The sequence below is a fragment of the Eleutherodactylus coqui genome, chromosome 3, assembly GCF_035609145.1.
Source record: "Eleutherodactylus coqui strain aEleCoq1 chromosome 3, aEleCoq1.hap1, whole genome shotgun sequence".
NCBI lineage: Eukaryota > Metazoa > Chordata > Amphibia > Anura > Eleutherodactylidae > Eleutherodactylus > Eleutherodactylus coqui.
Genome location: NC_089839.1, coordinates 180,515,343 through 180,531,794, shown reverse-complemented (window position 1 = coordinate 180,531,794; position 16,452 = coordinate 180,515,343). Strand labels below are relative to the sequence as shown.

The window sequence follows — 16,452 nt, the reverse complement described above, 5'->3', positions numbered from 1 at the left end:
AGGTTTTAATTGCAACAACTTAACTTCGCCAACGATGATTACACAGGATGTAATCAATCTGATTTCGATAGAGGCCATTGGGAGATGTCTATATGTACAGTCGGCGTTTGGGTTGCATAAACCATGTGTTTGGTATCCAGTTTTTCTAAACTGTACCAAGCGATCACAGGCTTCATTGCTTTCGAGGCCAAATCTTCTTGTGATGGTTGCTTCTGGCTGGCTGCAGACTTTGGAATTGAAGTCGCCCATAATGTAAATGATGTCCTTCTTTGGCACTTCGTTTAGAGTTTTTTGGACATCGGCGTAGAAATCTTCAATGGTTTCCTCATCAGCATCAGTCATTGGGGCATAGGACCTGTAAGATTGGGGTGTTCACTGGCTTACTACATATCCGGATAGCTAAGATACGGTCGCTGATTGTTCTAAAACTTTCTACAGCCTTTGAGCTCTGCTTGTTTGTAATAAAGGCCATTCCAATCCTCTTGATTTTCCCGTGTCCGGCATAGTGCAATGTGAAGTTATTGGACAGAAAATATCCATTACCTGTCCAGTACAATTTTCTAATTTCAAGAATATCAATGTTAAATCTTGTCACTTCACTTTTTACAAATGTTCATCTTCCCTAGACTCATGCCACGCACATTGCATGTTGCTAGTATGTGAGTTTTGGTACAGCACAGTCCTTTCCTTTCATCATGAGATGCATCAGCAGCTGGGCTTCCCTAGGGCTTTCCCCCAATTGCATCATGAGGAAAACCCAGACTACTTGTACTCAGACCTTGCTCTTCTCTAGTAGCATTTAGAGAATCCTTTGGCCTGGGGGGCCTGCCATCAGATACCATATCTGAATCATTTGATAGCTCTTTCATAGAGTTTCCAAGGCAAAGTTTTTACAGAGTAGGTCACCAGATTTTCCCTAACCCTCCCCATTTTTCCGGGATTGGGACTGACATATATGGATGACTCCTACACGGCGGGGTAATGTGCTTTTACTATGTCAGAACTATGGTTTTGTATCAACTGAGTAAATATTTTAACTGGTCCCATAGCCTATGCAGCATATTACTGGATGCAACACATCCAATCATGGCATAATGTAAACAAATGTGTTAGTTCGCAAAAAACATGCGTCTGTTTGTTTTTGCATATCTGGAGCTGCCTGGAAATCTGAAGCATACTTTCTCCTGTTTATAGGAGACAATCAGATAAAATATCTATATTTTTTTTCTCATGGGCTAAAGAGGTTGCAAATATATACTTGCAACCTCTCACGGCCATGGAAAACCAATACTAATACTTTGCTAGTCTAATTATCTTCTGCAAGCAGCAAAAAGTACACTCCAAATTCCCAGGCACCTCTAGACTTGCAAAAGCAAACAGATGCATGTGCCGTGTGTAATGGCATATTTGTCCACCATCTGACAATCTTTTTCGTTACCTAGTGTTATGGGAGGTAGGGAAGAGAGATTTGGACTGCATGCAGACGATCTAATCCTATTTATGTTATTCACATCATTAACCAGTTTGGGTCATACTCTGGTTGGTGCATAAATTGGGAAAAGTCTGCTTTTATGCCATTATGGAAAGCGGGCAGCCTGTAGAGATAGATAACATTGCTTCTTGTTACATCTAACAGAAACTATTTTAATGCATTATCGGCTGTAATAGAAAAGTATTAACATTGCATTCACTATACAATCAATCTCTAAGGAGGCACTGATTCAGCCGCACCATATAAGCACCCCTCTCCCCCCCTCTTGGGCTGTAATTCTCACAGTCCGCTGCATGGCTAACACATCAGATGTCTTACCATGTACAAAACTAGATCTGAGTAATAGTATGAACTATTGCTTGTGGGTGTAGGATTACTGTGAGCCATCTTTCATTTTTCTACACTCTCTGTATTTTCATATTCGCTGTTCACACATTAGTAGCGTTAAACAGTTTATATAGCTGGAGGTTAGACAGAATAGTGATGCACCTGTACTGTGATTTCTCAAGTTACAGCTCAGTGGCTTATATCCTTTTAATAAACAGCTTTTACCGTCGCTTTGCCTTTGGAATTAGCATTATTTTGACAAGTATTCAGTATGTAAATTGATATGGCACCTGTTGCAGTCTATAAAGCCAACCGTTACCTAATAATCAGACATATTTTTCATATATGTCTATTAAGCCAAACAAGGTGCTGGTGTGTACAGGTTTGTGCAGCATATTACTATTATATACTCAAGTGTATATAAGTGTGCATTTGTGAAGAAGCCCTAAGAATGCATTAACTACTGCATGAGAAAGATGTTCGACAGCAGTAACACACACTGTAAGGGCGCCCACCCACTGGCGATTTTTTTTCCTTTGCGTTTTGCGTTTTTTCTCAAGAGCAATTAGTTTTGAATGTACTCCTGTCCACTGGCGTTTTTCTTTTCAGTCCGTTGCAATTTTTAACATAGGAACTGTCAGTTGCATATGTGTCCTTATTTTTCTCTTAATGCACCCATGAATGTCAATGTAAATTAACGGAAAAAGCCGCGAAAAACGCCGCCAAAAACGTGCCGAAAACGCTGCGTTTTTCACGCACGAAAATCGCAAATGCCAGTGGGTGGGCGCCCTTAATGAGCATACGATTTTTACTGCAACTGTGTAAAATGCAACAGAAATGTGAATTTCTACATTCAGCCGCACGGAGGAAGACGCCACGAACCCAATGGCCACTTTGAATCTGGAAGTGCAGAGTAAACACAGTATGTGGAAAGCATAGGGTCTGGAGGCATCAATCATTAGCAACGAGGCGTGGTTTGTGTGGGTCTAGACGAGGCTAGCAGAAAAATCCCCAATCCGCAGTATGAATTGGCATACTGCGCACGCTGCGCGATAACAGCTATTATGTGGCAGTGGAGTCACCGTGAACAGCGGCAGCGGTATAGTTACACTTGTCAGTCATTCCCCCATCTTGTTTCACTGTTGGTTGAGGGCGCCTACCCACTTGCGATTTTTTTTCCTTTGCGTTTTGCGTTTTTTCTGAAGAGCAATTAGGATAGAATGTGTTCTTGTCCATTTGCGGGTTTTTTTCGGTCCGTTGCAATTTTTAACATGGGAACTGTCAGTTGCATATGTGTCCTTATTTTTCTCTTAATGCACCCATGAATGTCAATGGAAATTAATGGAAAATGCGCGAAAAACGCCCTAATGATGTAAATTTTAGGTAACAGAATTTTTTTAACATAACAAAGCCATTAAAATAGCCCCAAACCCATCTGCACATATTATGTATCCGCACAACCATAATAATCTGACACATTCTTTTAGTAGGTTTTCCAATGTGAAATGTGAACAGTATAAAAAGATAAATAAGACAATACCTCAATACTGAAAAAGTTTTTTTCTATGTTCATTCCAGAAAACAAAAAAATATATAAATGACACCGTAATTTATTTGTACCACAAAACTGCAACCACAAATTCAACTTCTCCAACATAAATCAAGGCCTTATACAGCCATGTCCATGAAAAATAATGTTTTGGCTTGGTTATTAAGGGGTTATACACTGAATGATCGCTGCATTAGGGACATCTACTCAATAATGGTTTGGTACACTTTTTGAGTAGCTTTCAGACGTCAGGAAACAGATTCCACAAGGTGGCAAACATCCTTCATACTCAACCCATGCCAACTGCAGCAGCTCAGATGGTGCACATTTTGCAATCAAGTGGGAAAAGATCTCACATCCTTTTCAGATATGTCCCAAACTTGTTCAATGGGATTACAGTTCAGTGAGTTTGGAGGCCAAAGCATTGTGAAGAATTCATTGTCCTCTTCCTCAAACCACTAGTGATCCAAGCTCGAAGAAAACGGAGCGCTGTCCCATTGAAAGATGGCACTGTGGTGAGGGAAGTCTTCCTGAACAAATAAATCCCTATAGCAGTGATGGCGAACATTTCAGAGACCGAGTGCCCAAACTGCAACCCAAAACCAACTTATGTATCGCAAAGTGCCAACATGTCAGGGGGCGGGGCTTATCACGACATGATTTTACCCCCGTCATTCTAAAAAGGACAGGGCTGCTTAAAAATAGACAGGGTGCAGATTCTGACTGCTTTTTGGATGTGGAAAATTCTGCAGCATTTCTGCATCCAAAAAGCAGTCAAAATCTGCACCCTGTCTATTTTGAAACAGCCCTGCCAGTTTCTGCCACATGTAAACATACCCCAGTGGTAATAGTGGCCCTCCTAGCGATAATAGTGACACCCCCCCCCCCCCAGTGGTAATAGTGACATACCCCAGCGGTCCCCCAGCAGTAATAATGCCCGCTTCACCCCCAGCGGTTCCCACAGCAGTCATATTACCCCCCCCCCCCCAGTGGTCCACCAGCAGTCACAATGCCACCCCCAGCTGTCTGCCAGCAATAATGCCCCCCTCCCCTCAAGCGGTTCCCCCAGAAATGATAATGAGCCCCCCTCAGCGGTCCCCTCAGCCGTCATAATGCCTTCCCCCCAGCGGTTCCCCCAGCAGTACTAAAGTCTTCCCCCCCAGCGATTTTCCCAGCAGACAGAATGCCCCCCCTCCCCCCCAGCGATTTTCCCAGCAGTCACAATGCCCCCCCTCCCCCCCCCAGCGATTTTCCCAGCAGTCACAATGCCCCCCCCAGCGATTTTCCCAGCAGTCAGAATGCCCCCCCTCCCCCCCAGCAATTTTCCCAGCATTCAGAATGCTCCCCCTCCCCCCCCAGCGATTCTCCCAGCTGTCAGAATGCCCCCCCTCCCCCCCAGCGATTTTCCCAGCAGTCAGAATGCTCCCCCTCCCCCCCCAGCGATTCTCCCAGCTGTCAGAATGCCCCCCCTCCCCCCCCCAGCGATTTTCCCAGCAGTCAGAATGCTCCCCCTCCGCCCCCCAGCGATTCTCCCAGCTGTCAGAATGCCCACCCCCTCCCCCACATACGTACCCCTCCTCCTCGCGGGAGCGCCGCTCCTCTCCTGCCTGATCCCAGGTGCATACTGAAGGCAGTGTGCTGCTGTTGGATGCCTTCTCCCCCTGCTCTTGCGGAACCAAAGTAGGAGACGTCGGGGGACGGGGGAGAAGGATCCTAGCTGCACACTGACTCACAGTGTGCGCCGGGATCAGCACAGATAGCAGCGCTGAGTGAATGTCAGCAGGGGAGCCGCGGCCCCTGCAGGCATTCACTAAGGTGGTGATGAGTGGCCGATGGCGACGCGTGCCAGCAGGGAGGGCTCTGCGTGCCGCCTCTGGCACGCGTGCCATAGGTTCGCCACCACTGCCCTATAGTGTTCACCATTCAAGGATTGTTGTAAGAGCACCAATGATTCTAGGTCATGCCAAGAAAATGCTCCCCAGACAATGATACCACCACCACTGGCCTGTTGAATCCCATTAGTGCACTTATGGAATACGGCTTCATGCTGTTTACACCAGAAATAGACCTGGCCATCTGTATGGTTCAGAAGGAAATGGGACTTGTCATTCCAGACGACCTTCTACCTTGTGTCCAAGATGCATTGACATCCTTGCTGGGCCTATGTGAGGCATTATTGGTGATGAGGATGGGTCATGAGGGGCATTCTTGCCATTTTTTGGCTATTAAACCCCAGTCAACGCAAGGTACACCATATGGTCATTGTAGAAATCTGTCTAACTTTTGTACTGTTTGGTCAGTCGGTCCATTGTGGCATGTCATTGCTGAGATACCAGACGTGCCACCCGACAATCGTATCTAGGCTCAACCACACTTGGCCTGCCGCTTTGTGATCTTCTGCCGGGTGTCTGTCCGTAGTTCAACTAGTCTTGCTACACTCTTCATACCGTGGTTCAGGAGCAACCAAGAAGTGCGACTGTCTCAGAAATACTGGTATCACATTCCAGGCACCAACAATCTGCCTGCGGTCAAAGTCACTCAAGTCACCACCTTTTCCCATGACTGCCAGATGTTGCGTTCTGTTGCGCAGAGGAGAGGTCAGCACATTATAAGAGAGCAGATTGTGACCCAGCTATCACATGGTACTGCTTTACTAATCACTAGATGTCACGCACCCGCTGTTCCTAATGCAGTGATCATTCAGAGTATAACAAGAAGCGCAGATAAAAATATAAGTAAGATAATATATAAAGTAATATAGGATAATGTAACATTATCCCTTTAAGATACTGTAGACAAGATTTTTCTTGGGTTCCAAAATAAGACAAACATAAATCTGTCCCGATATTGTCTGTCTAAATCACTAAATAAGGATCCAACCGAGTCACTGAATCAATGTAATAGCAGAGGATTCCACTCCTCTTATCTGACAAATGTTACGCTTCTGTAATAGGATGGGATTTTAATGTTATTTTTTTTCTTTTGTCTTGGGTTTTTATTATCCTACATTGCTACAGCCTCCAAAAAAATGACCCTGTTTTACTGTAAATCTGTGAAAGCCTTCGATCCATACATATTTCAATGTTTCCATTTACAATTTTAGTCAAACTAAAAAGTCATTTACGGGCCGCACTCCGATTTGTTAAGAAGAATCCGTTTATCATCACAGAAAATACCATGAAATGCGCTTCTTGTTGTTAACAGTCAGTTAAAGAGTTTGTAGACTCGAAATTTGTCTCATCGCTAATGGACTGTATTCGTCTACGCAAAGCAAAATCTTTGGTGGACGGTACTAGATAACAAAGCCTTTGTTTTTAGTGGAGGTAAATAATATAAAATGCTGCGTCTTCATACTTAGCTAAATCTTTCTTGGAATTTCTCTGCTGTCATCTGTATTCTGGAGTACAAGATAGTATAGAGGCATAACTTAAAGTTCCTGGGCCCCAAGCAAAATCTGTAACAGGGCCCCACTTACCAAGTGCCACTTATAATACTGGTGTCTTCTTCTGAGGATAGGTCATCAATAGTATTTGCATGGAAAACCCCTTTAAATTGTCCATTGTCCTATAACCGCCTCACTAGAATGGAGGATGTTCATCTTCCACAAACCGAGAGCCATCTGCCTGTCCTCTTCTTTGAAGCTTGCCCAATTTGCATCTGGCTTCTTTTCAAAGCCAGTTTGTCCAGACTGGACACTGCTCTCCCAAGATAAGAGAGAAACCTCCTACTGAGTATCTTCCTGCAATGAAAGGCTCCTCCAGTTCAAAGAGTCTTGATAAACCACATATATACAAACATAAACAGTCATGTTACATTTTCATCACAGAGTGCTTTGGTTCTTTTTTAGTTCTGCTGACAAATACTCATGACCAGATATAGAAAACTCAATTTTTAAGCACGTGTAGTTTGTTGCATGATACTTTATTCACCATTTGTGGTTATCAATTGGAATCTCTGATGAGCAAAATTGTACCCTGCTGACCAAACTAATGACTATTAGATCAAAGGTTTCATATTCATTAGAGCAAAACGTTTGAATCTCTTGGTCATAGTGCCTACTTGTCATAGGTGAAGAGAGAGGAGGGAATGCTCAGCCAGTCATCGACAGCTTAGTTTGACTGCATACGCTGCTGGATACTAAGAATAAATGACTACATGTAGAATTGTGATGCGAGGTCATACTTTCAGGAGTCTGCCTTGTGGCTACTGGTTGGCAGTCTGGCACATCTTATAGAAGGTATGGCTTCTAAATTATGTTTGGAGATATGAGGACCTTGTAGCAAATGGGCTTTTATGCCCAGACTTTTCAGTTTACGGTAGGTCTCGAGTTCTTTTTTTACATGTAGAGATTAAAGGGAGATTCATGTGAAAACGGAAATGATGTGTATATATTCAATAAGGAGTCCTTTCTTCTCCATGGTGAATACAGTCATCACTGAGTACAATAAGCCCCCAATTGTTTGAGCAGCAAACGTGTACACACTGAAGCTACATTTGATGACTTATTTGCTAGCTTTGAATACTTTGTGCTTGATCTAAACCACATCAATATTTGCACCCATCGTTCTACACCAAGGCTGCACAATCCGCGGGCTGAGGACCACATGTGGCCTACTAAGCCATTCTGTGTGGCCCCAACCATCTGGAAGCAGAAATGATTGTCTGTGTACCTATGGCCAGCCTTACTGTAGCTATGTGCAACCCATGCGGTCTCACAAGGCGCCGATCACCAGCTTGTATGGTGGTCACCAGGCACATGTAGACTGGGGGCAATCCCCCCTTTTAGTTCTGCCTGGCCAAATGATCTTCTTTATATGTGCGGCAGTGTCTTTTGGATGTTCTGAATCATGACTGCCAGCCCATTGGTGCCCCAGCAACAGAGTCGCTTAGTTCGGCTACTGTATTTATGTTATGACCTTGGTTGTGGTATAGTAGCCATGTACTGGGGTTGGCTCTGGTGCAGTATTTATGCTGTGAGCTTGCTTCTGGGGCTGTATTAATGTACTGAGGTTCTTTCCGGTGCTGTATTTATGTTATGAGCTTGGTTCTGGTACAGTATGCACTGAGCTGTTCTGATTTGGGTATGCTATCTTGATGCTTTCTGAACCAACAGAATATAGGTAGACTGCCTATCAGTGCAATACAGTATACTAGTATATAGTTTGCTTCTTATGTCTGAGGGGGTGGTGGTGACTCAAAAAACTACTGTGTGTACTTTCTGTGTTAGAGAGGACAGTTGAATGGGGCCGCTCCGGCGTGCTCGCGCCGCACAGCTGGTCTGCATGCGCAGACGACCTGTGCGGCGCGAGCACGCCGGAGCAGCCCCTTCAACGGGACAGAGAGGCAGACTGCGCAAGCGCGTCTAATCGAGGCAGAAGAAGGCTTCGGTCGGCGCCATGGAGACGGGGACGCCAACACCGGGGGGGTAAGTATATAACTTCTGTATGGCCAATATTTAATGCACGATGTATATTACAAAGTGCATTTATATGGCCATACAGAAGTGTTTAACTGCACTTGCTTTTGCGGGACAACCCCTTTAATCCTGAACTATGTGCAAGTACTAATGGTGTATTGTGTAGCTGAGTCCTCCATCAGGAGAATGGAAATCACTGACCTCTGTTTGACACTCCAGAAAGGGGTATTTGGGGTAGTGGTGGCCATCCATGAATGCAATGTTCTCCATTGTAATTTATTAAAGATGTGAAAGACTAAGCTGTTACCACAACATCCATAATAGCGAGAATGAAATGCATGAATTATCTCCTCCTCTCTTGAGTGCTGTTTGGGGAAGAAAGGAACCCCATTCTCCCAATAGGTCCTGATTTCACTTCTCGGACTTCCGCTTATTAGACATGTATTGTATATACTTTTGATATGTCCTAAATGTCTCAGATGGTTATAGCCCTTAAACATTTTACTGTGGCCTTTAGGAATTGTTAAATATGACAATATGGCGCTTGGACCAGAAAAGGTTGTGCACCTCTGCTCTAGACAAATGTGTTTCTAATCCATAGTTTACTGTTAGACATTGGTCATGGTATTAAAAGTGCTATGGGCATCATTTTGTAATGCTAATGGTGATTGCCACTTCCCATTACACAGGTAAAAACATGAACTAGTTAGGTGGCAGTCAAATATGAGCTACGAACTTTTTAAGCTAGACTCAGTGACAAATTCTTGTTTTCCTAACTTTTAACTCTGCCTCTCTTGATGCTTGCTCTGTTTGACAATAACTCCAGCCTAAACTGAACTCTCAGCATGGGGTATGTACGTGCAAGTTCAAAATTGGTGGACCACTTTCCCATAAACTACTCATAGAAGAAGATTGGAAAAGCACACCAAGTAATATGCTTGTGATGAAATGTTATTTATTTCAACTGACTCAAACTCCCAGTTTATGGGCACAATTGGTAACATAATGCAAATTATTCAAGATGACTTAAGCCTCATGTCCACGGCCGGGTCGAATTCCGTGTGGGAAATCCTGCATGGAATCCACCTTTGCCCGCAGCCGGCGATCCCTGCGTACCTGTGTCTTGCAGGCTGTGACGTCCATGCAGACCTCGCTACTTCGGGGTTCGCTGTACTGTGCATCGTCCTCACGGTTTGTCATCGGAAATACGCAGAACAGATTTTTAAATCTTCTGCTTTCCCAGTGTCAGCTGCAGGCTGACCACAGATCGGATGGCTTCCATTGACTTCAATGGAAGCCATCCATGCAGGAATCGCACTGAAATGGAGCATCCTCCGATTAGTTCTCCGGACCAGAAGGTCCGCAGAACAAATCCGCATGCTTTAATTCTAGTGTGGACGCCCATGCTTCCCTATTGTGCCTGTAAACTGTGATGATATTTAGTTTATATATTTCTCCATGTGTTACCTGAGTGTATCCATCATTGGGGTTTTCAATGTAAGTATCGTCCTCTTATTTGCTCTGCCTGTGTGATTTGTACATAAATGTTATTTTAGAAAGCCATTTTTAATCATACTACTCTTTCTCAGAGTGCCTCCACACTTGAGATAAAATCGCACAATTTTTGAGCGATGCAAAAGTGAGTGAAAATTTAGAATTATGAAACCAATGATTTTCAATGGTTTCATTCCCAATCATGATGATTTCACTGATGCGAAGTGGCGTGGAAAAAAAATGCATCATGTCCTATATTTCTGTGTTTTGCTTTTTTTTATCTTCCATATTTCCCTATGGAGCCTCCTTTTTATGGCAATGCACAAACTTTTAACATTAGAAGCACCTATTGACTTCCACGTGATGAAATTGCGCGATTTCATCGTGTGAGAAAATTGTAGGTGCCAGTGATGCGATGCCCGATTTTTGACAAAAAAAAAAAGCATCGCTGACGCTCAGAAGTCTCCTGAACAAAGCTGTGATTTTCTCACAACGATATCGCGATCGCCAATGTGAAGGAGCCCTTAGCCAGTCACATACAAATTTGAGTATATTCACTAGTGGTTTTGAGTTACTTTCAATAAATAAAATTTCATCGCAAGCATATCACCCGGTCTACTAAATGACTCCAACCTACTGACTTCTTACTCTGATTTAGGAAGACCTGGTTTTCTGCAAGTCAACCATTGCTAATGGAAACTACTCTAAGCCTGGGTTCACACAGGGCGGATTTACCGCGGTTTTGCCGCGGCAATTCCGCCCGCGGCCGCTAATCTCGGGATTAGCCAGCCATGTGGACGAGATTTCACAGAAATCTTGTCCACACGGGACGGCCAATCTGCTGCGGGTAAGCCAGGCTGGAACCGCGGCTGCGGTCGCCGCAGCCGCGGTTTCAGAATATGCAGCGTGTCTGTTTATCTTTTCTTTCCGTCGTGGCCGCCCTCTCCTCTATGGGAGCGCCGGCCGCAACGGAAAAGCGAGCGGCCGGGCCGCTTCAAAGCCGCCGCGGGTCATTCCGCGGCGGTTCTCCCGGTGGAAATCTCGCGGTTTTTGCTGCGGCCAAACCGCGGGATTTCCGGCGGGAATACGCCCCGTGTGAACCCAGCCTTAGGGTAATGACCTGGGGATTCCTTGTGGGAAAGTCCATACCTACTTTCGGTGGTTAAGCGTGCATGGGATATATAGCAGGCCTACACGTTTTGAGCAAAGCTCTTAATCATTACATATGATGATAAGCCATGATTAAGAGCTTCGCTTGAAACACGTCGGCCCGTTGTACATCCCATGCACAGTTTTACTCCATTATTATAGAATGAAGTTACTTTCACATTGCTGAGATGCTGGAACTTCTTCCTCGTTTATGATGCTCAAACATTGGCTTCCTACACTCCATTGGAGACAATCAGCGTGGCTGGGTGAGCTGGCATTCTTTCCTGGTTACCAGTCTTTAGATTACATTACATTTTAGTAAATGTCAGCATTCTCCAGCATTCAGTCTCAGGCGTTGCTTGTAAATGACGTGCTGATGTACACAGAAGTTGGAGGCTCACATACAGTACAAACGTTACTTTCCAAAGTGTCTCAAGCAAATGCTATAGATTGCCAATACATTTTTATATTCCTGCGCCACAAAGACTACAGATTCCTCCATCCAATTGTATGAAATAATTTGCATTTCTCTTGCAGTTTTGGCAACTTGCAATAATGTGTTATAATTTAATAATTGGTTTCTGGTTCTTACAGCCGGTCAATCAGGGATCTCACTATCAAACCGAAATGAATCCTCTGGCACAATCCAACCCTCGGTAAGCTATTTTTGAAATTTCTCCATAAAGCCTCACCAATACTATATTCCTTTTTATGGCTCCAATGCATATAAATAAAGAAATGAATTAACTGTGCCAAAAGGTTTGATTAAAAATATCCTAACATTGCATGAGTACAGCTACTAAGCAGTCCTAGGTGTCTCCATGGCTACAGACTACAAACAAACCCTGTGCAGTCAGATACTCTAGTGAATGTACTTTAGGAAAAAAGTACTCTATGTAAATAAGTATATTGTTGCTGATAATGGTAGATGGCAATCTTGACATGCCCATTCATGCTTGGCCCCCTTGCCGAGAAAGTGGATTGGAGCAAACGTTGCACTTTAAATACAACTATGCACGTAGCTTAAAGTAGTTGTCTGGTTCAGACCCTCCACCCCCACCTTTCTATAGTATGCTTTATTATGGCATGTTGAGTTAATAGTTGTGGGTCTGCATTTGGGGTGCACCTTTATCAGGCTCAGCTGGGAAAAGCATAACCCTTGTTATGTCAATAGTACCATTCACTGAAGTTGTGTGTTATTGCTGATGTGTGTATAACAAAACTCTTGATGACCTGAGAAATCTATGTCAACTGCCCAACGGAACGTTATTTATTTGGGTGATGGTAATGTAAGACATGGAAAGAGATACGGCCTGGTTGAACGGTGCTAGAACACCGAGATGACAGGGCAGCTTGGGGATCCAGTTGACATGACATGTTGCATCACTGATATGACAATGCCGAATCTATATTTGGGTGGTTCTGTTCTTGCCATATGTAGATGGGCATTGACATAGAGTAGGCATGATTTTCTTGCTGCGACAGAGCAGAACCATTGCAGAAGAGGTTGCTGAAGGGTGTCATGAACCAGTTGTATAGAGCTGAGAATACCAGGTGTAAATTGCCAGAGCAAATTGTATCCGCATAGGTGGCATTTAGCCTAAGGCATGAGCATTAGACTCTCTAAAGAAGATACCACCGTCACAACCATTGTAGGCCATCTGCTCAAAGACTTATCTGTAATAAAAGGTCACCTGGCCAATTCCAGTTATCATTATACACAGTATTGAAAGTTACCAGTACCAATCTTCATCCTTGCGTCACTCCCTCCTCCAGCTGGAGTAGCCACCACAAGACTATTAGTGTCTATTGAAGCACCAATGCTAATGCTTATCTTTCCTAATTTGGTTTTAGAAAGAAAATAGGCACGCAGGTTACGGTCACTTGGGCTGCATTTGTTGTGGATTTTCCCACAGCAGAAAATTGGCAGTGAGTTGCCATCTGACCCAAGGTGGGAAAATTTGTAGCTGATGCTGGGGATTTTGCCATGAATTCTTAGGTGGATTTGCAATACGTATCACCTTTTGCATTGCATGTTAAATCTCATCCACTTGCCTTGTACTTTAAATGCTATGGATTTTCCATGCAGAAAATGCACGAACTATGCGCAAAAGGCGAAATGATTTCTCAAGAGTGTGTTGTTAATCTCGTGTTTCTTACAGTCGGTTCTGTATAATATGCAATCACTTGTGCATATTGATAAATGTGCAATTGTGGTATTTACAATGTCTGTCGACGTTTGAGACGTAGCCTCTACAGGGACGGTAAGAGGTCTGTGTTATGTGAAGCAGATTTGGTAGTGGCCAATAGCCAATATGAGCATATAGCTGACAGTGTTCAAACACAATGTACTGTGGCAAGTAGGGATCACTCGTTTACAGGATCTCCGTAGTTTCTGTCCAGAATGAACACCACACGCACAGAAACGGCTCAGGAGACTTAGATCCCTCTTCGTAAATCTGGCACTGGCCAGCACTTATTTCATATTACAATGCCATAACATCAACAACACAGCTCATTTATCTATACCCCACCCAGGTGAGAGTCTAGGGTCTTCCTCCCAGTCAGACTCAAGGCCTCCACTGGTCCACACTGGATCTCTGGGTTGCAGCCCTTTCATCTCTGCTGAGTTGTCAACTTCCCTGAGTGTGGTAGGAACTCAAACTTTAATGTTAATTCCTGTCACACCCACGGGTGTTCTGTCTAATGTCTACGACCTGGATGCCTGTCTAAAGCCTCCTGCAGGCCATTTTGTGTACTGAGCACCACAGTACCTACTGCTATTTATTGACAGCAATGTTACCACGTTATTATGAATCATTTGAAGTACAATTGCCCTCCTATGAAGTGACCATTCTTTTTAAGTAAAGTTCAGTTTTTTATATGTGCCACCTTTGCCAGTCACTACCACACCATACAAAACACCACCACCTGCTGCTGCAGCCAGTGACAACATCAGTGATTATCGCTGCAGCAGCTTGTTTGGAGACAGCTTAGGCTTACTGTAGCCTGTACAGATAATGTACACAAGCAGACCCAGAACCGCCGGGGGACGAGAGAGATGAGTATGAGTTACTTTGTTGTTTTACATCATAGGGGACCTGTTAAGATGCCCTTTACATAGCAATCCCTTTAACGATATTATCCCATAAGGGTGAATTAACATGGGTGAGTGTGATGTACATCCATGAAAATCTGACCTGCATTGCACTCGATTTTTCTGTAATTTTTCTGCAACTGCGGTGCATTTTGGTGTTAAAACCGCATCACATCGCTGTACATGTATTCTTCACTTGCGTTTTTTACGCACGTTAAAAAAAAATCACTTGTGCTTCCAATAGTTAAAATGGTAAAAGCACTTATCACACTTACGTGCAAATCGCATGGCATGTGAGTGCAATTCGATTTTATCATGCTCCCATAGGAAATAATGTGCAATTCTCTAACAAGAATAGCTTAAAAATAGGGCATATTGTGACTGTTTGATCTCAGACTCCGAGAGAAAAATCGCTTATGTGAAATAACCCATTTAAATAAATGGGTTCCTTTCACGTGCGAGTTCTGTCCTTCTCGCAATCACACAGAACTCTTGTGCGAAAATCGTTTGTGAGAATACAGCTTTAAGGATATTTCTGTATCGTCAATGTTAGTTCTCTTCTATTTTAGCTATATACCGCTTTGGAGAATTCACTTTCTAGCCATGTCCCTATAAAGATAAGGTCTGATGACCAAATTAGCCATTAGAATATCTGAGCAATGACCCCCAGTCTTCTCCTATCTCATCAATTATTCCTTTGTTCCACATACTGCCGAAAGCCTGACACAGGCTGTGACCCTGATTTATAATAGATTAAAGGAAATCAATTTATTTTTGTGTTTAATATTTAGTTTACCTACAATGTTAAATGTCACATTTTCTTCAAAGGAGGCTTTAAAACACGTCCATCCTGTACCGCTTCATTAGGTGAATTGCCGGGGGTAGTTGTGGGATCTGAAATATATTTAATTAACTGGCAACATTTAGAGCGCAGAATAACAAGCTATTTTTTTTAGGTGGAAATGGACGGGTGGTTTGTATCCTCGTCTACGAGAAATAGAAACACTTTATCAAAATCTGAGCCCCATCAGACCTCCATTTGTAAGGGGTGTATGCCGAGCCACACCATTTCTATTGCAATCTTTCTTTTATATTATGTGTCTTTGAAAGGGAAGGACAAAGCGGAAATGTGACCTGCGCCATTTTTGATAGTGGTGTGGAATAGTGGTGGAGAGAGTAGGACGCTGGTTCCCAGCTTTGAGCGTGCCCTGCCCCTATGGGGCAGATATCCCTCCCTGCAGAGTCATTCTATGCAGGCAAGAATGGAAGCTTTCAGCAAAAAGATGGGATTGGTAAGACAAGTTAAAACACTTGTTCCTGCATCCCTGTACCCAGGTGAGCCCATCCAGAAAACTGCTGAATACTTCTTCCGGTGAGCCTAACCGGAGTGATTTGGCAAGGTTTGTGTGCACCAGAGACTTCTTATTGTTTGCAAACGCCTGTTCATCTGTTCAAGCAATACTACCCTAGTGAATCAAACTGGTGTGGAAGTTGTTAAAGTGACCCTCTAGTTTCGGAACAGAATTCGGTCCTGGGATAGGACGGGAGAAAAGTATATTACCTGCAGTTGTTCTTCTCTGCTGTCCCTCCGATCCATTAGTTTTGGTCCCTGCTTTCGGCCATCAAAAGTGGTTGCAGCATTTTTATATCTAGCTAATGCACACTATACACTGCTCTCTGATTGGCCAGTGCTGATCACATGAGAAGCTCTGGCTAATCAGAGAGCAGATATACTGCATTGGTAGTCCCAACATTACCAAAGCACTGTGGGCATTAGGTAGTCTGATGATTGTGTCAGCTATCTTGGATGATTGAAAACAGAGCCTGGAATCAGCGGATTGGAAGAGAAAGCAGAGAACAACCCCGTTGCAATTCTTGAACAAAATGTTGTCCTGGGTTGGAAGCATGGCTTAAAGGGAGTTGTCCAG

General features: G+C 43.7%; 1 protein-coding gene across 2 annotated transcripts in view; it reads left to right on the top strand.

Moving 5' to 3' along the window:
- CFAP20DC (CFAP20 domain containing) overlaps positions 1 to 16,452 on the top strand; it is a 416,942-nt gene that overhangs the window by 348,182 nt on the left and 52,308 nt on the right. For both annotated transcript variants that reach the window (XM_066596613.1, XM_066596612.1), the window contains exon 16: positions 12,022 to 12,083. In XM_066596613.1, coding sequence (XP_066452710.1) covers positions 12,022 to 12,083 — 62 coding nt within the window. The remainder of the gene's footprint in view (positions 1 to 12,021; positions 12,084 to 16,452) is intronic.